The sequence below is a fragment of the Vipera ursinii genome (genome assembly GCF_947247035.1).
Source record: "Vipera ursinii genome assembly, chromosome: 1".
Taxonomy (NCBI): domain Eukaryota; kingdom Metazoa; phylum Chordata; class Lepidosauria; order Squamata; family Viperidae; genus Vipera; species Vipera ursinii.
The window spans coordinates 178,565,054-178,590,190 of record NC_139512.1 but is presented as its reverse complement, the minus strand read 5'-3'; the positions used below and the strand labels follow the sequence as shown (position 1 = coordinate 178,590,190).

The 25,137-nt window shown below is 37.4% G+C and overlaps 1 protein-coding gene across 1 annotated transcript; it reads left to right on the top strand.

The window, feature by feature from the left end:
* Window positions 1–45: 45 nt before the first annotated feature.
* On the top strand, window positions 46–24,424 carry MDH1B (malate dehydrogenase 1B; the record flags this gene model as incomplete). The annotated part of the gene is made up of 12 exons (XM_083358061.1): window positions 46–67; window positions 5,522–5,634; window positions 6,482–6,616; window positions 7,692–7,834; window positions 9,102–9,601; window positions 10,677–10,818; window positions 11,768–11,931; window positions 13,301–13,440; window positions 14,144–14,195; window positions 17,251–17,307; window positions 22,878–22,943; window positions 23,895–24,424. 12 exons carry the CDS (start codon window positions 46–48, stop codon window positions 23,966–23,968), a joined length of 1,608 nt encoding a protein of 535 aa, XP_083214187.1. The 3' UTR covers window positions 23,969–24,424.
* Between the last annotated feature and the right edge of the window lie 713 nt (window positions 24,425–25,137).

Genomic DNA, 25,137 nt, shown 5'->3' with positions numbered 1-25,137 from the left:
CGCAGCGCCTCAGATTAGAGGGTTTCTTGCCGCGGCTCTTGGTCAATGGCGAAGTTCGTGCTGGCAGGTGAAGGGGAAACCCCTCCAGGGCGACTCTTACACACCTCCGTTGGCTGGGGATGATTGAATACTTTTGGGCTAAACTGGCGTCGCCTTCCCTTCCTTGAATTCCTGATGGTTTCGTGCTTCTTTGTAGATCGCCCAGACCAGGGGTAGGCAACCTCGGCTCTTTTATGACTCCTGGACTTCAACTCCCAGAATTCCTGAGCCAGCATAGCTTGCCTACCCCGGGCCCAGACTGATGGGGGCGGCAGGCGGATACTTATAAATAAGTATCTGCAATACAGATGGTGCAAGGCGAAAATAATCGAGTAGTTTTTATTTACGATAAAGTTTTTCCCCCCCTTCCATTCAGTCGTGTTCGTCTCTCAGAGATTGCCAAAAGTCTCTGCAGCTTTCTTGGCAAGTTTTCAGGAGTGGTTTGTCATTGCCTCCTTTCTAGGGCTGAGAGAGAGTGACTGGCCCAAAGTTACCCAAATGGCTTTCTGCCTAAGGTGGGACTAGAACTCATAATCATAATCACAACAGTAAAGTTGGATATTAAGTAGATATTAAGTGCTGTTTTGTGTCATTTTTTGCTGAGTATGTCATATCCATGTTGTCTCCCCCTTTCAAGTAGTTTGTCATAAATGCCAGTCTCTGTAATTAGCCTTGTCAAGCTAACCAAAACTCAAAATCCATACAGTCCAATTTTGTATAGTTCTTGTTTTTATATTTGTTTTTTGCAATCCACTGTAATTTTCAGTTGTCAGAGTTTCAGTAAAATCAATGTTTTATAAAAAATTAAAAAAAAAATAGTAAAGTTGGAAGGGACCTTGGAGGTCTTCTAGTCCAACCCCCTGCTCAGGCAGGAAACCCTATACCATTTCAGATAAAGGCTGTCCAGTCTCTTAAAAACTTCCAGTGTTGGAGCATTCACAACTTCTGGAGGCAGGTTGTTCCACTGGTTAATTGTTCTAACTGTCAGGAAGTTTCTCCTTAGTTCTAGGTTGCTTCTCTCCTTGACTAGTTTCCATCCATTGCTTCTTGTCCTGCTTTCAGGTGCTTTGGAGAATAGCTTGACTCCCTCTTTTTTGTGGCAGCCCCTGAGATATTGGAACACTGCTATCATGTCACCCCTAGTCCTTCTCTTCATTAAACTAGACATACCCAATTCCAGCAGCCGTTCCTTATATGTTTTAGTCTCCAGTCCCTTCCTCTACAAGTATTTAACACATTAATTCTTTCCACATTAAAAATGGTATTTCAACTCATTGGGAACAGTCTCATACCTGCGTCCCCCTCACAAGGACTTTGTTGCATTACAGGGATTAAAATCAAACAAGAAATCAAATCAGATCAAAACTTCAAACACATATTCAAACACATAGATCTCACTGTAAGCATAAATAATTTTTCTTCTATCTTCACCATATCCACAGTCTTTGGGTGTTCATTCCCAGAAAGAGATACAAAATGGATTATTTGGGAGAGTGGGGAGAACGACTTGCTTCCTCCAAAGCAAGCAAATAATACATCTAAAAAGAAAATTGATGCAGGGTCACAATCTGAATGAAACTGATTCTTACAGACTTTGTTGCTCTTCTCTGTACTCTTTCAAGAGTCTCAACATCTTTTTTACATCGTGGTGACCAAAACTGGATGCAGTATTCCAAGTGTGGCCTTACCAAGGCATTGTAAAGTGGTATTAATACTTCACGTGATCTTGATTCTATCCCTTTGTTAATGCAGCCTAGCACTGTGTTGGCTTTTTTGGCAGCTGCCACACGCTGCTGGCTCATATTTAAGTGATTGTCCACTAGGACTCCGAGATCCCTCTCACAGTTACTACTATTGAGCAAGGTACCCACTATACTATACCTGTGCATTTGGTTTTTCTTGCCTAAATGTAGAGCCTTACTTTTTTCACCATTGAATTTCATTTTGTTAGATACTGTCCGGTGTTCAAGTCTGTCCAGATCCTCCTGTATCTTAAGCCTGTCTTCTGGAGTGTTGGCTATTCCTGCCAGCTAGGTGTCGTCTGCAAATTTGATGAGTTCCCCATCTATCCCCCCGTCCAAATTGTTGATGAAGATGTTGGAGAGCACTGGGCCCAGAACAGAGTCCTGGGGCGCCCCACTACACGCTTCCCTCCATTTAGATGCGGTTCCATTGAGGACCACATGCTGAGTACGGCCAGTCAGCCAGCTACGAATCCATCTGGTGGTGATGCTGTCTAACCCACATTTTTCTCTCTTAACCCACATTTTTCTAAACTCACTATCTTCTGATTTCTAGATTGATGCCTTAATCACTATATCAAACTGGATCTTTTTTATTATTATTTTCATTGTATTTGTAAGCCTCCAAGAGACTTGTCAAATTAAAGGGTAAAACCCAAATCCATAAGTAGATAGTGCAAAGCAATATTAATTGAGTGGGGTCCTACCTTTGACAAAGTAATTTACCAAGACAAAGCAATTTTTAAATAAATATTTTATTAATTTTCTATTTTTACAATCAAGTATTTAATAGACAACATGTTGTCCAGTCCATTAATAATTCAGTGGTATATATTAACTTTTTCAATCTAGGTCCTATATTGCACTATCAAATGTTTCCCACACTAGGCAAATACAATTTTTATTGTTATTAGTAAATATACAATTGAATATCAACATCTTTGTTACATTTTTCTCATAATATCAATAATATCAGTTTTAAACTTTTCTAATCAAAACGTATCTTAATTGCATTTGCACTTAATATCCATATGTTCAATCAGTATCTTGTTTTTGCTTTTTTTATTTTAATTTCCCATCAGTGTTCAAAATGTCTCTATTGTTTATAATTTCAAAGTAAGTTATATTTGGGTAACCAAAAGCTTCCCTTATTCAAACTTCTTAGCATTTTCCTCTTTCTCTTCTTATACCAAAATCTACTATTCTAGTTACAAATTTTACTTTCTAGTTATAATATTACTTTTATTTCTAACAATTATCTATTCTCCACCATATTCAAACATCTAGTTCATAGTGTAATACCCCATCAATTGATCAAAACCTCTATTTTCTTCAGTCTTACTCTAGCTTTCTTCCTTTGCCAAATAACTTTCCAAGTCAATGCATTTGAATAATTAAGTAATTTTTACTCTGTTTTTGTGTATATTATTTGGAATAAGGAAGACCATTTGATTAAAGTATTTTGGGGGAAAAAACCCATTGATATTCATTAAACAGTTTCCCTCCTTTTGCATTTCCCACAATTCTCCTAACAGCTCTATCTTCCATTCACTCAGTTCTTCTTCCTTTTTCTCGCATATGTCCTGAGTTCTTAATTGGTAAGATGTTTTTTCCATTTCTGATATTATCACTCCGTCTTCTAGTTTGTCAGTTATCCAAATCTGTCAGTTGGTTTCTTCCTTTAGGTCCTCCATCTTTGGATTTGCTTCCTCTAGTTTTTCTTCTATTTTCTGGGTTGCTAGTTCCTTCTTTGTAATCATATTATGAATTTGTAAATTTAGATTAAAAATTGTTCTTTTATCTCCTCTTGTGTTATTTCTAGTCTCATCATGAGCTAAAGCAATAGTCTCTTGCATTGATTTTATCATGGAGAGAATTTCTTTCTGATCTTCATCCATATTTTCTTGGTAGTATGTCAAGCTGAAGCCTTTGGGAACAGGTGTTAGAAATGTTTTTTTATTAACATTTCAAGTTCAGTATGGGACGTGCATTTCATTTTTTGTATGTAATCCAAAATATTCCATCATCTCAAGCAAGGAAGGGTATTTTTCCTGCAGGAAATACTTCCACAACACAGCTCTGAAAGTCTGATAATATTTATATTCGTAATTCAGGCAAGCCAGTTTCAAAATAGTTCATTGTCTCTGCCACATCGAGAAGCAGCCCAAAAGTTCTTATATTTTTCCCTTTCCCCAGCTGCAGGCTTCAAAAGTGAAAGCTTCCAAGGTCAGCAAGAGACTTATCTAAATCTGGGCTTCAAACCAAATTTCCTTTAGACATAAGAAATTGTAGTGCCATAATTCATCACTAGATGTCATTAGCACCGTTTCCCAGCTTTTTAAATCTCAACTTATAATGTAAGCTTTTCAAATTTTTTTTTTAAAAAAAGTCTCAAAAGCACTTTTAGTTCCTAAATTTAAAGCCATAAATGTATATTAATTCCAAATTAATCTTGTAATTTTCTGTTTCTCTCAAGTAATTCGCCGCTTTTCTCTTCCTGAGAGAATGGGGTAGAAATTCCCCTTCCCTCCTCATCGGGGAGGGTGCTTTGGGCAGTTTTTTGCAGGAAGAGGTCTTAAAGTCTTAAAGAGAGGATAGAATCTCAACCAGTTTCATCCACGTTGCAGTAAAGTTGCTTGTTAGTGCTTATTGTCTTCCATTGTCAGCAGCTTCTGACTGGCTACACGAATGTAGCCAGTCTTTCCCCCACTGGTTTGGAGGGCTTCCTTGGATCAAATGGAAGGGCCACCACCCTTCCGCGATCAATCAAGCGGCTCCTCCTTCCCTGTCGCCTCTACTGGGTAACTTTTGATCCTTTCCAGGATCCGCAGAAGGGCAAAATCGAATGCAAAAGACAGAGCCCTATCTTCCTGCTTCCGTTCCACTGTCAAAACCGGAAGCCCAAGACAAGTAATTTTTTTTAAAAAAAATAGGCTTTCAGGCTTAAAATCTAATTTGGGTTGTAACATTCAGGGTTGTATGAACCAGCCATTGAAATGATTTAATGTATGAATTCAGTCTGTTGTGGATTATTCAGTAAATCTTGATTAAACAAATCATGGCTTAACAGTATGGACCCAGCCATACCTTCTGTGTGAGAAACATTGTACAATATTAGGCCTGCTATATTTGGGCAGCACAATACATTCAACTGCTAGATAGCAGCAAAGAGAAACATAAACATTTAAATCTTTATTTCCTGTCTTCTTAATTTTTTGCTGTAGGAGCAATTTATAATCTAACTTTAGCCTGTTTTCTGGTTTGTTTTCAGTGTCTCCTAATCAACCAAGGGCTGCAAAATCAAACTAAAATGAATTCCATGAATTGTCTAAACAATCCAAGTGCTATTTTATAAATTATTCCAATAAAATCTACCAAAGCTGTGTACAAATATTGTTTCTGTGAAATAATGTTTGATCATCATTACACTCTGATGTTCTTTAATTTTTAATATCAAATTACTTCAACATTACTGCGGCTCTGCGTTGGTCAAGGTTTGGGATTAGGATGTGGATGACCCAAATTCTAATCCATCCTCAGCCATAGAAGTTTCTCATGACTTTGGAACAGTCATTCTCTTTCAGCCCAACCTCTCCCGCTGGATGGTTACTGTGGGGAAAAATAGGAAGAAGCAGCACTATCTTGGGCTCTTGAATGAAAGCTGGGATATACAGTAAATCCAATAAAGAAATCACATGTTTATAAATGTGTACAATTCTTATTAACTACTTAATTTCCAGGTAGAGCAGATTGTCCCTACTATGCTAAGGCAGAACTCCTTGCTGACTATCTGGGGAAAAATTTGCCTAACTTCAGGATACACAAGATTGTTCAACATCCTGACAACTGGGAGGTAAAATTATTTCAGTCTGGTTCACTAGTGAGGAGCTTCTCTACTTTTGGAATCCATTAACCTTCAGAAGTATCTTTACAGGTAGCAGAAGAGAGAGATGGGATAAATGTACACTGCATAACATAGTTATATGGAAACAATGATGAAGAAAGCTAATGAACTTTGTAACATATCAAATGTATGATGGCTTGAGGCATAAAATGAGGACCCAGATTGTTGGGGGCAATTAAGCTGACTTTGTAATAATGCCGCTTGTGGTGTGTGTGTGTGAAAGCCCTAATAAGCAGGCATATACATAGAATGAAGGCAACTGCTAAGCTTGTAAGCCGCCCTGAGTCTTCGGAGAAGGGCGGGATATAAATGGAATTAAAATAAATAAATAAAAATAAAGTTTAGGAAATCTACAATAGCTTTTTATGACTTTAATATTTATTGATGGATAAAAGTGGCACTGATGATACACAAAAGCTTCATCTGTTTTGCTTGGACCAAATCATGAAAAAGTCTCCCACTTTATAATTATGTAAATCAAAAATGGTGAGTGTATTTCATCTGCAGACTGAGCTGACCTTGGGCATTCAAATACAGGTACCAAATGTTACGTGGTGGGCAAGTTGCTTTGCTAGTATGTGAGCTCTCTTCCATTCGAATGGAAGTATCCACATTCATAGATTCTATTCAGAAATATACTTTTCATATTAGCCTCTTGTTCTGTATGAAGGGATAATGTTTGGATAATAGTAGGAAATGGAAGGATGGTTATTTCAACATGGCAATGAAAGCCATTTATGGATTGATACATATTAGCATTGCATGATATGCTTAATTTGAGGGCATTTATCTTTAGAAGTGGCTTCAGGAGATCTGTAATGAGAATGGCTGGAAACACAAACGCTCCCCAATTATTTGGCGAGAACTGTTGGACCGTGGTGGAAGGGGCCTTCTTCTAGGGGGATTCAATGAATTTCTAGAACATGCTCAGGTAAAAATCTGCATGTTGACTTGTTGCATATTGATTTTTCTGCTAGCTTTTCTTTTCTCATCAATCTGCTTTTAATTGTTTTCAGACTAACCAAATTTCAGTACACAGTATATTTTACCATAACAACCCAATGCTTCAGTCAGCTTAATTAAAATTGTTAGGGAATTAGTGAATGGAAATTTAAATATATCAGTAAAATATCTGAATCTCATTGAACGACATTTGAAACATAATATAAAGGAATAGAACAGTTTGTTAAAGTAAATGGAAAAGGAATTTCCATTTGAAAGACTAATGAATCAGTTTTGGTAATCAGCAAAATATTTGTAACAGTACTGTACATAATTGTAGAACTTTATTCACTAGGTAAAATAATTCTAAAGAATCTTGCCAATCACCAAGATAATTGGTCATGGGATCCTGTATACTGTTGATCTAGACTAATGGGTGATATGTAGTAGATTAGCAAAAGGTTTTGTTTCCCAATTACTTAAAAATAGCAATAACAGGATGTAAGAATGTTGAAATGAAGAAAAATGGATTTTGAGGAAGTAAACTGCCAATAAGGTGGTAGCAGCTGATCTTGACCAATCTTGAAAAGCTGTGCAGAATTAGGACTTGAAAGGAAAACCATCAGAAAATCCCAGAACTGTAGATTAAACTGGGAAGAAAACAAAACACTTTTGCACTTCCCCCGGTAAAACTCTATGCATGTCCCTGGAGTCACTAGATTTTTTGTGGGAACTCTGAACTGAGTTCATATCTGGATTTAAAACAAATCCATACATCAAGAAATTTCCAGAGACACCATATTGTTAAACTCCGAGAATATGTCTTTGCTCTTGACTTTGTAGTAGAATAAGTGCCTGGTGAACATAAAATCTGGCAAAATTGAAATCTGCTTCCCACGTTATGTTATTTACGTAAAACCTGTTCGTCTTGGACACCTAATGTCATAAATTTAGATTGCTCTCCCTATTCTGTTATTATTTCTATATTTTTGTAATCAAATGTGTTTTGGTCTTCAGAATTTGAGATAAATTGATATTTATTGATCAGCCTTTTTAATCTTCAGCAATACTATAACATCACATCAGATATGATGACTGAAGAGATGTTACTAATAGCTAATGAAAACTTGCAGACTTGCACAGAAATTGAAGCAGAAGAGAAAGAACTAAAAAGTCTTATCAACCCCTTGCACATTTGGCTTAATAGGTGAGAAGACGAAAAAGAAACAACAAAGTCTGAAAAACTTTAATTCATTTTTTTCTTATTAATACAGTGATTACAGAGTCATATTTGCTGAACTGGAAGCACCTATACCAGTGAGTGCATTCTTTTGTCGTGATTCCAAGATTGCCAGATTAGCAGTCAAGAACTTGGATAATTCCTCTTTAGGGTCCAACTGCAGATTGCCACTGTCCGTTAGCTATGGGAAAGTAGGAGAATGATCCCTGCCATCTATCTGACCATGCTGCTTAGTTGGCTCAAAATAGGAATCTGTATATTTTTGCTGATTCCTGGATGTGTTATTGCCATTAAATTGGTTTTCTTTTGTTTCATCATTTTTGTGATTAAATAAAATGGGGAAATTCACAGATATTTATCATTATGTTTCTTACACGTTTATATATAATCTCCTAAGGCAAATATATTTTCAACTGTGCTAAACCGATAGATGCAAATGTTTGGTGGAGGGGGTAATATTTGTCAGATCACATAACTGAATTTGATCAGTATCAAAAAGTTAAGCTTGGGTGGCATTTGGATGGACAATCACCAGGAAATCTAGATTCTAGGCCACAGATGTCAAACTCTCCATGTCATGTGACGTGTTGCGACGTATCAGGACTTTTTTCGGATTGCCAAAGCTGGGGTGGGCACAGCCTCCGCATGATGCAACCAGCCCACAGGCCGGCAGTTTGACACCCCTGTTCTAGGCAATGGGTTAGAATGACAAATTCAAAAACGTTGCTGGAAGAAAGCAATGCAAGCAATTTCCATATTGTTACCAAGAAAACTATATGAAAACTTGATTTCATTTGAAAGATAGGATAAAAATCTCCCCAGATTCGTTCAAAATCTCTCTTTTAAAAAAGGAGGAAAGTACTTTACAGATACTTGCAAGGAAAGTCTCTGCCAGTGTAGTTGTTTTTCTCAGAATTAGTTCACCCACCCACCCCATTCCAGATGCTTATGCTAGCACGGAATAAAGCAAAAGGGCATCAGCACACAGGATTGGTATGTAATATGCAGATCCTTTCAATATATAGACATACATACATACATACACATACATACATACACATTAATATATTGTGAGGGATTTGATGGACTAAGGAGGCTTTGGTCTCCCTTTCTTGCCACTTGCTTTGCAAAATTTCACCACTACCACCAACCTGCCCCCAATGAACTGAAAAATAAATTCTATGGATACCAAATGCTTCAGAACTAAAGGTTTTCCTTACTGCTTTTTTCTTAGAGCATGCAGTTCTGCCAGCTATCATCTGATCCCTTTATTAACCAATGGAGAAATATTTGGAATGGAAACTGAGATAAGCCTTCATTTGTTTGACAGTAGTAGTTTCAAAGAAATTCTTCATGGCATTGTTATGGAGACTCAAGATTTAGCATCCCCAGTCCTTCGTAGTGTCACCTTACATACTGAACTGGAGGAGATTTTCCTTGATGCTGATATCATCATTTTGTTTGACGACATCCTGCAGGAAACAATCCCAACACTCGAACACTGTATCCACCAAGTGACTAATCAATGTAAAACATATGGCCCTTTGATAGAGCAGAATGCCAAAAGCAATGTCAAAATTATTGTGATGGGAAAAACTTTTACCAACCTTAAGTCATTAATGCTTATGACATACGCACCCTCTATAAATCCTAAAAATATTATCACTCTTGCAATGCTGTTGGAAAGTGAAGCGAAGGCTGTGGTAGCAAGAAAAATGCAAATGCACCCAGCAGGTACGTTAGATGCTTAATCATTGAATTAGTTGGACTATTTTTGTTTCATGTTTAAAACTGTAACAAAGACAAACTATAAATGAAAATTAAAGCATGTATGTTAAGGTCCAGAGAGATGAACTTAGAGAAAGAATCTAAAGGCCATTTTAGGTAAACACTAGGGCAAAAGAAACATGTTAAATCTAGAGAGTCAGAAGAGTGTTATGAAGAGACCTAGACTATTCCCACCCGGTCCTCTCCTGAAAAGGGAACTTGGGAAGATTTGGAATATTAATGTTGGCCTTCTTAGATAGACAGATCAGGAAAGAGTTTCCATAAGAGGACTAGAGTCATACTTTATTGAGATACAACAGAGGTGTCAAACTTGCAACGTCACGTGACGTGTCGCAATGTATTGTGACTTTTTTGCCATTGCCAGCAATGGGGTGGGCGCGGTTTCGCTATGATGCATTCGGCCCATGGGCCAGCAGTTTGACACCCCTGGTCTACACTAACAAAATCTTGCAAATCAGTCCATGTCTCTTCCCCTTACACGCTAGGGAGATGGGAAAGAGTTAGTCGGAGTCTTTTTGTAAAATGGCTCTCTGCATATTCCCAGGAAAATTGAAGTCAGGGGGCATGGGAATGAAGTGCAGATGTGTTGTTCCACTCCCAGGCCATCCTCTATTTTCTCTAAAGGCATATGGAAGGATCCTAATTCATGAGGTGATAAATGGATTCCAGTTAGTAATAGTATGATTTCACAAGGCTATAAATTTTGAGGGATTGGATATACACAGAAGACAAGTTGTTCAATATTGTGCATGAATGTAAAGGAATTCTGGTGCTTTAGGGAAGAGAATGTGAAGGACTCAGATAAAGCCCACACAAATGATGGTTGTTATTTATGCTGGTGACCATGTTGACTACATGGCACCTCCAAATTAGAAGAACTGTATGCTGGGGAACAATTACAGGGACTATTATTGACTGCATATGGGTTTGAGACATTTTAGTGCCAATTAGGGTGCTGAAATAGGTTAATCTTTCGTCTTGTTAGTCTGTTCTTTCAATTTTCCATTGTTGTCTTCAACAGGAATAAAAAACCTCATTGTCTGGGGGAACATCAGTGGCAATAGCTTCGTTGATCTGAGTAAAACAGAGCTATATAGATATGATAGTGCCATCTGGGGCCCACCAAGTTTTTTTCGTCCTTTGTTGGATGTGCTATTTGATCGGTATTCTTTCTGATATTTTTAAAATTGGTATTATATAATTCTTGAAACATTATAGAAACATGGAAAGATTGACAGGCTGACATTAAAGTGTTAAGACTGCTGTCTACTTAAATTTAAAATTGCTTTGTAACATCAATAGTTTTGTTTTATGTTCAACACCCAAAATAATTAGCAGTAAAAGTATGTAAATCTTTTTTGATATTAGGCATTTTCCTACAGCTTTACATCTACCAACAGAGTTCTAGAACTCTGGTGCAGATTAAAATTTCTATGATATATTTCTAACCCTGTATGTAATGCTGTATTATTAAAGAATATCATTACCTAAAGCTTGGTATTTTCCTTTAAAATAATTAAGGTTACCACATTAAAAAGTAAATAAATGGGCTGCTCTGGCAATTAACAGCTTTATAGCATACAGAATAACAGAGTTGGAAGGGACTTCTTCCAACCCTCTGCTCAGGCAGGAAACCCCGTACCATTTCAGGCAAATGGTTGTCCAGCTTTAAACTAATGCTCTTTTAAAGTTCTACTTCATGGATTTTAAGACACATTTTGCTACCAGAATTGTTTCTGGATATTGTTTCCTGAATTTTCTGTTACAGATATCTGTATTGGTCAAATCTAAATAGCTTAGAAATATAATAAAACACATGACAATAGTTTGTAAAGTCGTAATATTTAGTTTAGTTATCTCCCTAATACCATAATTACTGTGTCTCTGATACCAAAATGACTGCCTGAATAACTTTCTAAATATAATAATAAGGTAGATTTTTATTTTTAAGGATAACTGGTTTTACAGGAGGAGAGCTCCAGCACAGAAGCTTGTCTCCAGGACCCCCTCCTGCTAATTTAAATTTTTTGATTGACATTCATCTTGTCAGAGGACATTTTACATTTGTTTTCTGTATTATGTTTTTAAAACGCTGTAATTTCTTGTTAACAGTGAATGGATGCAAATTGAATTTGTGGCTTCATTGAGTTCATTAAGTTCTTGGGGAGCTCGTGGTATAGGAATGGCACCTGCACATACAGTTGCTACTATGCTGAGATACTGGTACCAAGGATCCCCTCCTGGAGAAATGATCTCCTTGGGAGTAATTAGCGAAGGTAAATGTTCTGAAAAGCCTTTCTGTCCCACTTACTTTGGTGTAACTAAAGCCTTTTTCACCAAAGCTGAATATTTTCAACAAGGGATCCCTGTAGGGGGGGTGTCAAAAAAGCCAAGATGGCAGATGTGACTGTGTTTTTAAAGCCCTGCACCTGTAAAATGCACAGCCCTTTTAGCTAAGTGATCGGGATGCAGGGGCTGCAGAGGTGCCATCAATCCCTCCTCTTGGATGAGACTGATAATTAATGCTATCAGGGTGATGATTTTGTGCCTTCGAGTCAGTTTTGATTCCTGGAAACTTCCTAGTCTAGTTCCTGCAGTTTTCTTACCAGGTTTTCAGACGTGATTTGCCATTGGCTGCTTCCTTAGGGCTAAGCATCAAGGAAATCCAGCTGGCTTTGTGTCCAAAACAGGACTGGGACTAATACCCTCTGCAACACTAAACTGGTTTTATCCCGTGAGTTTGCAGGATCTACTTTAAACAGGAGCCAATTCTCTGAATCTCAGTTTAGAAATCTAACTGAAATAGGAACATTAGATGTAATCGTCATAAATGTTTCTGTCTTTGTCCATTGTTTATTTTATTTTACATAGAAGTAGACATGTGCATGAAGTGTGCATCTACTCTTCTTTGTTATAATAGGGCAACTGCTTCTCCGATATTGTATTTTTGGATATGTAAGAGTTGTTCTATGGATCTGCATATAGGTTTGGCATCAAATTAATCTGGCCGTCTGGCCTGCACGTATATTTCATATTTGTTCATTTATGTATAACTTATATATATTTATTATAACGATCAGTCTCTTCCCAACATTTATAATCAATCCCTATTTTAGGGGAGTAGTGTGTGTGATCCTCAAGCAAAATGAGAACTTAGGTTTTTTTTAATGAACAACTTGGTACAGTTAGAAATAATAACAATTGACATTTATTATTAACGATAATAATGGTGCTCTTTTGGTTTTTTCTCAGATGGATTTCTAAGAAATCATGCATCAGTAAGATTTAATACAGTTTTATTTACCAAATTAATAACTTCTCTTTAGATCTGTAAAATATTGTAATATCTTCTAGATTATACCTCTGCTAGTGGCCATGTCTAGAAAATGTAGTTTAAACCTAAATTATAGTGATTAGAACAGTGCTCTCTCCATCATAGCAATGGGAGTAATTCCTAGACCAGAGAGGAGTATTTATTGCTAAAAGTCAGTTCTAGTCATTCTGTTTTATTTTTTTAGAATTAGAACGGAGGGATGTGCATCATATTCTTGTGATGCTCAAATGGCATAGAAAAAATATCTGCATATTATGGATTTATTATTTGTGTGTTTTATATTTTTGAAATCAATTATTTCTGTTCCTTAGGTCAATTTGGACTACCTGAGGGGATTGTCTATTCAATGCCCATAAGGTTTGAGAATGGCAGCTGGGAGATCTGTACAGAAATAGGAATTAATGAAAAAACTCAATCGTATCTTCTGATCCTGGCCTGTGATCTCATTCGGGTAAAAATCATATTGTTTATGTATATATTCATTTTTTCATATTTGTATTTTTCATATCAAATTATTCATATAATTTGTCCTTTTAGTTTGAATAACCTAGAAAGTTTTCGTCAAGATATTATAGCTGTTCTACAAAGTGAGCCTTATTTGCAAATGACACACTTAGTCATTTAGAGTCTAGTGTCTAGTTCTTTTTTGAAATTGAAATTTAAACATTAAAATTAATTTGAAAATTATTAAATTATTATATTAAAATTATTTTCTTGATGGTTTGTTAGCTGTTTATTTTGGACAATGGGAAAAAAGAATATGTACATAATAGGGCATGATGCATGAAATAATTGACAGCTTTTATAAATTTATTGATAATGTGAATTCAAAAAGACAAGCTGAAGGTTTTTTACATCATCAGTGGGCAATGGCAACAAGTGGTGTATCTGATAAAATATTTTTATGAAAATAAAAATTAGCAAAAATCATTATAAAAATAAAAATTACATTATTCTGTGGAAATTATAATTTCCGTTAAAATCAAATCTACTTATGATATTAACAGATTAATTGTTTAGGAGTAACACATTATTGTAGGAGTAACACATTATATACAAGTAGCTGTATTAATGAAAAGTCTTTATTAATTGAAAGTCTTCTTATCAGTGTTATTATAAATCACCTCCAATTGATGCAGTTTTTTTCTATTCAGGAAAAACAAGTTGCCTTAGGTGAAGTAGCAGAACTGAATCCACAGAGAAGAGGTAAATATCAGTAGCAAGTTTTTAATACTGATTGTTGTGGGACAGGGAGTATAAACAACTACTTATATAGTAGAGTGCCCTCTGGAGTTAACATTTTTTTCCACTGTTGCTGTAATTACTACTAGTATTTTCTCAGTGGTAGTTTGCTTAAAGTTATGAAGTTACCGTATTTTCTGGCGTATAAGATGACTTTTTAACCCATGAAAATCTTCTCAAAAATCAGGGGTCGTCTTATACGCCGGATGCTGAAACTTTAGGGACAGGGCTGGCTGGAAAACCTGGAGCAGATCTCCCATTTGGTCTGCGCAGGGAAAGCGGGACCAATTGGAGAAGAAGCCGCAGTCTGTGATTTTTTACAGGCTGGGGTCTGGGCGTCTTTCCTTCTAAAGTTGAAGAGCAGCTGCAGTCTATCCCAACTTGAAAGGCAGGTGGGGAATGCAGCAGCCAGAGCAGCTGCTTAGCTCTAAGGACACATTTGACTCAGGAACTGGGCGGGCTGGCTGGAAAACCTGGAGCGGATCTCCCATTTGGGAAAGCTTTAGAGTGAATTAGGAAAAGTTTAATCCACTTGCACTGTTTTATGTTTACATGTTTGATGAGAAACAGCCTTATGTTTATAAGTGACAGTTTTCCTACTAAGTACCTGCATGTCATAAGCATTTGAATTAAAATTACCATATTAAAATCAAATCTGATGTTTTTTTAATTTTTATTTGGTGTGCATTGGAAGAGGGGTAGTCTTATACGGCGAGTATAGCCCAAACCCTATAATTTAACAGGAAATGTAGGGGGTCGTCTTATACGCCGGAAAATACGGTAGTGGAATATGAGGGAAGGAAGAGTTAAGAATTATTTCTGGTGAGGTTTTCAAAACAATTATTTTAAAAATACTGAAAACATAGGATCCTTGCTGATAAATGCGGCTTGGGACAGGGGTTGTTCCTCTGTCCTAGTCCTATTAGACCTCTCAGCAGCTTTTCATACCATCGACCATGGTATCCTACTGCGGCATCTCAGGGTGCTGGGAGTGGGGGGCACTGTTTTACAGTGGTTCTCCTCCTACCTCCTGGGCCACTCCCAGTCGGTGTTGACGGGAGGACAGAGGTCCACCCCGAGATCTCTCGTTTGTGGAGTCCCTCAGGGGTCGGTCCTCTCTCCCCTCCTGTTCAACATCTACATGAAGCTTCTGGGTGAGATTATTCGTGGTTTTGGGGATGGGTATCATCAATATGCTGATGATACCCAGCTTTTCATCTCTACCCCAAACCACCCCAGTGATGCCCTCGATGTGATGTCCCATTGCCTGGAGGCAGTTCGGGTCTGGATGGGGAGGAACAGGCTTCGGCTCAACCCTGACAAGACTGAGTAGCTGTACGTGCCGGCATCTCGGGAAATTCAGATTATTCCATCTCTAATCATGGGGGGTGAGATATTACCCTCCATAGATAGGGCTCGTAACTTGGGTGTCCTCCTAGATTCACAGCTCTCTTTGGAAGATCATATAGGAGCTGTGACTAGGGGGTTTCGGGGTGGGGTATCACCAGTACGCTGATGATACCTAACTTTTTCTTTCTACCCTGAACCAACCCAGTGATGCCCTCACCGTGATGTCCCGTTGCCTGGAGGCGGTCCGGGTTTGGATGGGGAGAAACAGGCTTTGTCTCAATCCTGACAAGACTGAGTGGCTGTTCATACCGGCATCTCGGGCTGACCAGCCTTCTCCATCATTAACAATAGGGGATGAGGTATTACTCCCCATTGAAAGGGCTCGCAACTTGGGCGTCCTCCTGGATTTACGGCTCAGTTTGGAAGATCATATAGGAGCCATGGCCAGGGGGGCTTTTGCCCAGATTCGCCTGGTGCGCCAGTTGCGTCCCTATCTGGACCGAGATGCTCTACGTACAGTCACTCATGCGCTCGTGACCTCCCGGTTAGACTACTGCAATGCCCTCTACATGGGGCTGCCCTTGAGGACCACCCGAAGGCTTCAACTGGTGCAGAATTCAGCCGCGTGAGTTTTGATGGGAGCTTCCCGATACTCCCGTGTAACACCTCTTCTCCGTGGGCTACATTGGCTTCCGGTTGCCCTCCGGGTGAGATTCAAGGTGCTGGTAATGACCTATAAAGCCCTAAATGGACTATCTAAGGGAACACCTGCTGCCAGCATCATCTTCCCATCGTCCTGTGCGCCCCCACAGGGAGGGCCTTCTCAGGGTACCGCCGGTTAATGAATGCCAGCGGGTTATTCCCAGGGGAAGGGTGTTCTCTGTGGGTGCGCCTGCCCTATGGAACCAACTACCCACGGAACTTAGGACTGCCCCCGACCTTCGCTCATTTCGCCGGGAGCTGAAAACTTGGCTCTTTGTTCTGTTTGGTCCAGACTGTGGGGTTGTTAATTTAACTGGGTTTTAGATTTACTCTTGGGGCTTGAATTTAATTTAATTGTTTTAATTGATTTTAATTTTTTATATTTCATGGTTTTAACTGCCCTGTAAACCGCCCTGAGTCCTACGGGAATAGGGCAGTATACAAATTCAATAAAATAAATAAATACATAAAATACTGTATCAATCACTGTTATGCCAGCTGCTTCATCTGACTGCTGTCCTGCTTGAAATAAGAGTTTGTTCCTTGGCTTTTTCTTGATTCTTTAACAAAAATTACAGCTATGTTCCTAAATTGGAGAGTTTGGCAATTTGTTTCTGTGGGGGAAAAATAGAAAAAGAAATAGAAATAAATAAAAAACAGCTCTGCTACCTTTGGAGTTTAGCCCTTGACATTTTGAATTTATACATCCCTAATTTACAATATAAATCTATAGATGTCTATACATGGAGCAACTTGCAGACACATGGATATAACAATGCAATTTTAACTTCAAACAGTAATAACAATAACATTTTAACTAGCTTATTTTTTGGATTCTGCTAATAACTCAGTTTATTCTGCTAATAACTCAGTTTGTTATGGCCAATTGACAATGTGTGTTTTATTTATCTTCATATTAATAGAATGAGTATAGTTAAATGGACAACACAAATATTATTTCTTACAGACGTCCATGCGATATATCGTGATGTAGAAGAAGAGGAAGACTTTGAAGTAAATGACGGTAAGGCAAAGAAATGTTTTAATATATTAAAAACTGCAATTAAAAATAATTATTATCATCCCCTACACATTCTTTTATTTTTACAAAATTAAAACAAAAATAAAATACTAAAAATGTTAATAATACAGAGTTTTAAAGAAATGATAGTAAAAGGTATAGAACGCTCAGAACGGAGTTCCGGCACCTTTTTTGGAATTGACTCTGTCTTGTTCTTGCTCCAAATCCTAGGTAGGGTTAGAAATCTTTCTCTCCTTCTTTTCTTCTTTTTTGCCATACCCAAAGTTGGGGTCTTACTGTACATATCTGTCTGAACTATCTCTCACCTGGCCTTCTCCCATCTATCCATCCACTACTTGTCCCCCTACCCACATCTTTCATTGCCTTATCTCTAAGGCTGAAAGGTAACATCCTAGAGGCAGCAAGTCTCTCATGAAGAAAGTTTCTCTATTTCTTCCCAAAATCTATACCTCTGTTTGTGTACCTTCCCAGTTTTATGCATCCTGCAATTAACAACTTTATTCTTACTTTGCATAGGTTTGCTGCAAATTACGGTACTCTGTATGTGTGTGCATGCAATGCATATGTATTTTTAGCTTCAGGATCTGGCCTTCTAAAGAGCAGTCAGGGTTGATCTCCTCTAGGACTGACTGGTTTGATCGCCTTGCAGTCCAAGGGAGTCGCAGGAGTCTTCTCCAGCACCATAGGCTTCAATTCTTTGGCTCTCAGCCTTTCTTATGGTCCAACTTTCACTGCCATACATTGCAACTGGGAAGACCATAGCCTTGACTATACGCACTTTTGTTGACAGGGTGATGTCTCTGCTATTTAGTGTGCTGTCTAGATTTGCCATGGCTTTCCTCCCAAGGAGCAGGCGTCTTTTAATTTCTTGGCTACAGTCCCCATCTGCAGTGATCTTGGAGCCCAGGAAAATAAAATCTGTCACTACCTCCATTTCTTCCCCATCTATTTGCCAGGAATTGAGAGGGCCAGATGCCATGATCTTGGTTTTCTTAATGTTTAGTTTCAACCCAAGTTTTGCACTCTCCTTCTTCACTCGCAACAAGAGGCTCTTTAGTTCCTCTTCACTTTAGTTCCTCTTCACTTCTGCCATTAGAGTGGTATCATCTGCATATCTTAGGTTGTTGATGTTCCTTCCGGCTTAATTCCAACTTTTGATTCATCTAACCCTGCCTTTCTCATGATGTGCTCTGCATATAAGTTAAATAGGCAAGGCGATAGTATACAGCCTTGCTGGACTCCTTTCCCAATTTTGAACCAATCAGTGGTTCCGTGTCCAGTTCTCACTGTTGCTTCTTGGCCCGCATATAGGTTTCTCGAGAGACAAATAAGATAGTCTGGTACGCCCATCTCTTTAAGGACTTGCCACAGTTTGTTATGATCCACACAATCAAAGGCTTTAGCATAGTCAATGAAGCAGAAGTAGATGTTTTTCTGGAACTCTCTAGCTTTCTCCATGATCCAGCGTATGTTAGCAATTTGATCTCTAGTTCCTCTGCCTCTTCAAAATCCTGCCTGTACTTCTGGTAGTTCTCAATCCACATACTGCTGGAATCTAGCTTGTAGGATTTTAAGCATAACTTTACTAGCATGAGAAATGAGTGCAATGGTGCGATAGTTTGAACATTCTTTGGCACTGCCTTTCTTTGGAATTGGAATGTAAACTGATCTTTTCCAATCCTGTGGCCACTCTTGAGTTTTCCAAATTTGCTGGCAAATTGAGTGTAGCACTTTTACTGCATCGTCTTGATTCTATCTCTCTGTTAATGCAGCCTAGGACTGTGTTAGATTTTTTGGCTTTTGCAGCACACTGCTGGCTCAAATTTAAGTGACTGTCAGCTAAGATTCCCTCTCACAGTTATTACTATTGAGTCAGATCTATATTGTACCTGTGCATTTGATTTTTTTTCCTAAATGTAGATCCTTATTTTTTTCACCACTGAATTTCATTTTATTAGACAGGGCCAAATATTCAAGTCTGTTGAGATCCTTTTGTATGTTGAGCCTATGTTCTGGTGTGTTGGTTATTCGAGCCAGTTTGATGTCATATGCAAAATTGATGAGTTCCCCTTCTATCCCCTCATCCAAATCATTAAGACGTTGAAGAGTGATGGGCCTAAGACAGAGGTTTGGGTACCACATTGCTTATTTCCCTCCATGTGGATGTACTCCATTGAGGCCTATAAGTTGAGTATGATTTGTCAACCAGTTACAAACTCACCTGATGGTGGTGCTCTCTATCCCACATTTTACTAGCTTGCCAAGTAGTCAGTTTTGGTTACTTTATCAAATGCCTCACAGAAGTCCAAATAAATTACCTCCACAGCATTTCTCTGATCCACTAATTTTGTCACTTTCTCAAAGAATGCAATAATGTTTATCTGGTATTATCTGCTTTTGACAAACTCATGTAGGCTTCTGGTTATGAATTTGTTTGTCTCTAAGTGTTCGCAGATTTATTGCTTGATTATCTTTTCCAGAATCTTTCCAGGTATTGATGTCAGCCAGTTATAAATCCATCTGGTGGTGATGCTGTTTATCCCACATTTTTCTAGTTTACCAAGAAGTAGGTTGTAGTCTACTTTGTCAAATGCCTTGCTGAAGTCCAAATATACTATGTCCACAGCATTTTGCTGGTCTACTAGTTTAGTCACTTTGTGACTAAACTTTGTTTCTAGATGTTCACAGATCTGTTTTTGATTATTTTTTCCAATATCTTTTCAGGTATTAATGTTAGGCTGATAAATCTGTAGTTTACTGGATCCATTTTTTTTCTTTTTTTGAAAATGGGAACCACATCGGCACTTTCCCAGTCCTGAGATAGTTCCCTAGTGTTCCAGGATCATTGAAAGATATAGTTCAGTGGTTCTGAGATCATGTCTGCCAGTTCCTTCAGAACTTGGGGTATAATCCATCTGGTCCTGGTTATTTGAACTCATCCAAGATGGACATGTGGTCTTTTACCATATACATATCCTTATTCAGTATTTTTGTCCACAACAAATTTTGGATAGGGAAATGTAAAGAATGTATTAGGAGACAATGTAAATATAAAGTCTTCAAATCACATTCCTGATGATTTCATGGATCAGATATATAATTTTATTCTCAGCAGCACAAAATGATTTGCTATTGTCTTCTTCCAGGAAGCTTTTTTTCTTGTTCCTTAGTCTAACTTACAACCCTGGGATTTCCTTGTGATCTCATCTACTAATAACTAGGTTTGAATTTGCTTAGTGTTTTTTTAATCATCCAGATTCAGTTAGGCAGCTGATAAATGATTGTCAAATTTGACTAAATTATAAGAGATTTTCAGGACTTCTTATTGTGTTAATTTGGGAGCATGTATTTGCTACATAACAGCAGTACTGCTAATATTATTGGATTTCTTTGATACCGTATTTTTCCGTCTATAAGACGCACACACCCTTGTATTAGACACTCTGCATGCAAGTTTCTCCGTGCCAATCAGCTGTTCAGTGAAGTGTCAAACAGCTGAGCTGTCAAATCTGGAAGTTCGGCCAGCCGACGATCTTGCCCCCTCCCCCCTCCCATTAGTGGCAAGCCCACAGGGGCTTGATACCTGCACCAGGCGGCATGGCAGCCCACACAGGCATGCCCTGGGCTGCAGAGGTTACCATTATTTTTCCGTGCATAAGACGTTCCACTTGTATAAGATGCACCTGATTTTGAACCGGGTGTTTGCAGGAAAAAAATAGCATACATGGAAAAATACAGTACATTTTCCATGGAAACTCTCAAAAATAAGAGCTGGAGAATAAGTGACATCAGGCATGTCATGTCATCATTTAAATGTATAATATCTTCAGGAAATTTCGAGTTTAGTGGATAAGAATATTTCAAAATGTATTTCCCAGATATACAGGTAGTCCTTGAATTACAGCCACAATTGAGCCCAAAATTTCTATTGCTAAGTGAAACATTTGTTAAGTGAGTTTTGCCCCATTTTATGACTTTTCTTGCCACAGTTGTTAAGTGAATCAATGTACTTGTTAAATTAGTAACATGGTTGTCAAGTGAATCTGGCTTCCCCATTGACTTTGCTTGTCAAAAGGTCACAGAAGGTGATCACGTGACATTGGGACACTGCAACCATCATAAATATGAGTTGGTTGCCAAGCATCTGAATTTTGATCACGTGACCATGGGGATGCTGTAACCGTTGTAAGCGTGAAAAATGGTCATAAGTCACTTTTCAGCAATGTTGTAACTTGGAATAGTCACTAAACTAACTGTTGAAAGTTGAGGACTACCTGTAAGAGGATATTAAGAAGTACACGAAAATACACATGGGTTTGTTAAAAGTTTAAATTTTGTAAAAATTAATTTTGCCTTTTTGAAAGCAGTGTTTATACTACTTCCACTTAAATGTTTTAAACTGATTGATAAGTTAGTGATTAAACTTTTAAACAAATACCAAGGATCTCCTTGTTAAAGATATGTCTTATGTTGACAATAGTTTCAATTGTTCCAATTTTTAAACAACATCATTAGGCTTGTTAATCATGTATTGAAATGGAAACATTATTGAATACCTACCATTGTGGACTCAGTTTGAGAGTTCCCATTTAGTACTCTTGCAATCCTGGCAGGTTATTGGTTCTAATTAGAGAATGGGTTTAGTTCCTGTTTTAACAGAGGAGTTGGGTATATTTTGCCCTTAAAAATTAAATTTGATTTTTCCTCTCAATAGAAATTGATACATTGAAGCAATTCATATTTTAAAATGGCTAATAAACTTTCCTGCTTTTATTGTTGAAAACCTGGGCTCATAATATGATTGTTACCTTACTAACTATTGACTATTTATTAATTAAAATGATACACTTCCCATCTCACCATCAAGAGCAAAATTAAACTTTTGTATAAATGTTTTGTGGTCAATGATCAGTTACAATGATATTTTCAAAACTTCTGAGATTTTACAAAAGGAATACAATTTATCTTAGACTGAAATGCAATGCATATTATGCTGATAAAATACTAGTTGGGTACATTGTTTGGCTCCATTTCCCCCAAATCCTCTGAAATCCAGAAGCCTTGAGTGTGTCAGAGAAGGCCTTTACAGGTAATCCTTGTTTAACTATGGTAATTGGGAGCAGAATTTCCATGGCTAAGCAATGCGTTCATAAAGGCTAATGTCACGTGACCATGCTGCTTAGCAACAGCAGTTCCAGCAGTCCCCAGTTACCATCAACGAGGACCATTAGCATTGGATTTTTTTTTCTTGTCTCACTATATAGTTCTTTTTATAGAATAGGTTTTGTTTCTTCTTTGTAAGTGTATAGTCTAAAAATAGTAATTTAGTAATTTATATAGTTATATTGCTATTTAGCTTATATATAAAATTACAAACGAACAACTAAGATTTTTTAAGGAATATTAATACTTTAAATTTATATTTAAAAATCATTACAAATTGGTATGCATAGCTGAACGAGGAAAACCTGTATAGTGATTGATAAATGTTTTTATATTCATCTTTCAAAAAGATTGTGAGATTGGTTTAACTTTGATTTTGGTTCTTTTAGAACGCAGAGCTTCCTTAATTGACCAAGAAAGAGCCTTGGAAAGTGAAGACCAAACTGTTGCTGAAGGTAAATCTGTTTCTACATGCTTTTTTAAAAAAAATTAGTTTGAGCATGGTGCTAGTCAAGGCAGATAAATCCATTTCTCTCTGGCTGAATTCCAGGCACAGAATTACTCTCTCACACTTTTCTCCTCTTTTGGTTGGGAGAGTTAGTAGTTGGCTATTATAACTGGAAAAAGCAATGAGTTAGGTTTGCTAGCTTTAGCTAATCTAGAGAACTGATCCCATTGAAAAGCATTTCCTTTTAGGTAGTTGAGGAGATATGTTGTATGAATAATGTAATAAACAGTGCTTTTTTGTAAAAGAAAAAGGTACTGGAACTCACATATGTCATACAAACCACCTTGCCTACCCTACAAGGTTCCATCCAAAACAGGTGCCGGAACTCTGTTCTGAGCGTTCTATGAGAAAAAAAGCCCTGGTAATAAACCATCTATTACTTAATTTGCAAGGATGAAATTGTAAAGGTACTTATATAAATTAACTCTTAAGTAGAACATTAAGAAGCTGGCAGGAGAGCCTCATCTTTTGTGTAGCTCTATTAAATTATATTGTCTCCAGTTTGTTCAATGTTTGTGTAACACCGTTAGTCATACAAATGCATTCCAAGTGCATCATGAGGCCCCTTGATCACTAGCATTAGTAAAGTAGCATTAAAAACAATGTTAAAAAGACAAAAATACAACTTCGGGCACATGAGTCTTTGTTCTCATCTAAGCTAACCCGTATAATGGAATTGATTGCAGATAACCTGTAACAAGCCATTTGGAAAAGAGATCACATTACTAAAACTTAACATATGAGTCCATATTCAATCCTTGATTCAAATTCACCTCTACCACATTCAGTATTCATGCAGAACACACACACACACACACACACATTCTTTTCTTGAAGTAAAAAAGATGAACACCTTGCAGACGAGCATGTGTAAAACTAACAGTTCTGTCAATTACAGAAACAGAAGATACCGATGAATTAAATGAGTCCAGAAATATTGAAGAAGAAAACATTGAAGCTGAAGATGATTAAGAAGCTAAATACAAAAGTATTTTTAATGCGTAACGAAAGTTCTATTGATTCATTAGTGAATGCAGAAAATTGTATGATATACTTCAAAAAATATAAGAAAGCAATACTGTTTTACTTTGTCAAATTTAATTTTCAATGTAAAGTTATTTTGATATTTACTGATGCCTGGCATCTTTCCAAAGCTTTTGAATTTTGACTCCCACTGAGTTAAACATTCAGTTAGACCCTCATGTTAGTCATAATTTTTACTGAATTGTATTGGGCAAAATGTGAATATGAAGAAATAAAAGTAAAAATATGCCTGACACAAACATCTGAAATTATACAATTTGAATGAACTATGTAAAATATATTTGATTTGAATTGATGAATTGTGATTTGAGGAGGGCACATCTGAATTTGATTCTAGGATAAATCATGATCAGTTGCAAAAAACAACAACAACACACCAGTGTCCTAGCATAATTTGCAAAGAAGATTTAGGCTTTATCTATCTGTCTTTATTCTCCTAGAATAAGAAATATAAGAACAAAGTATGATTCTGTTCTCTGGTTTCTTCTGACGTGAATGAAGTCTGAGTCCTGGGAGTGCATATCACACTAACATTGACTACATAAACTAGGGATGGTTTAATGGATTCCTGCATAGAGTAGAGTTTGGGTTAGATATTCTATAAGGTCCCTTCCAACACAAGCATTCTGTGATTTTATCACTTTGGCTAATCCAGTATCTGGACCTCTATTTCCCACTAAGATGACATTATGGATTTGTGTGATATGTGAATGCAATCTGTGTTAGTTCTGTTAAATAAATAAAGTGAAAATGACAGCACTCATATCTGAATTTATGGGCATGTGCTGTTACACTCCTTGGAATGTTTCTCAGTTTATTCCTACAGACATTAGAGCAATACTATAGAATCTGTGGCCATCCAGACATTGATGAACAGTAGATTTAGTAAAAGAGACACCTGGAAATTATGGCACTACAATATCTGTAAAGTCATAACTAACATTCCTGCATGCATGTAATTTTAGTGTGTTACCACACAAATTGAAAAGCATCTTTTTTGCCCATGGTTATTTAAGTGACCAGAATAGTGATGCAATATAAACTGAGAGAAAATGTGGCCGAAGGTATACAGTTCAGATGTGCATTTGGTTTTCTTT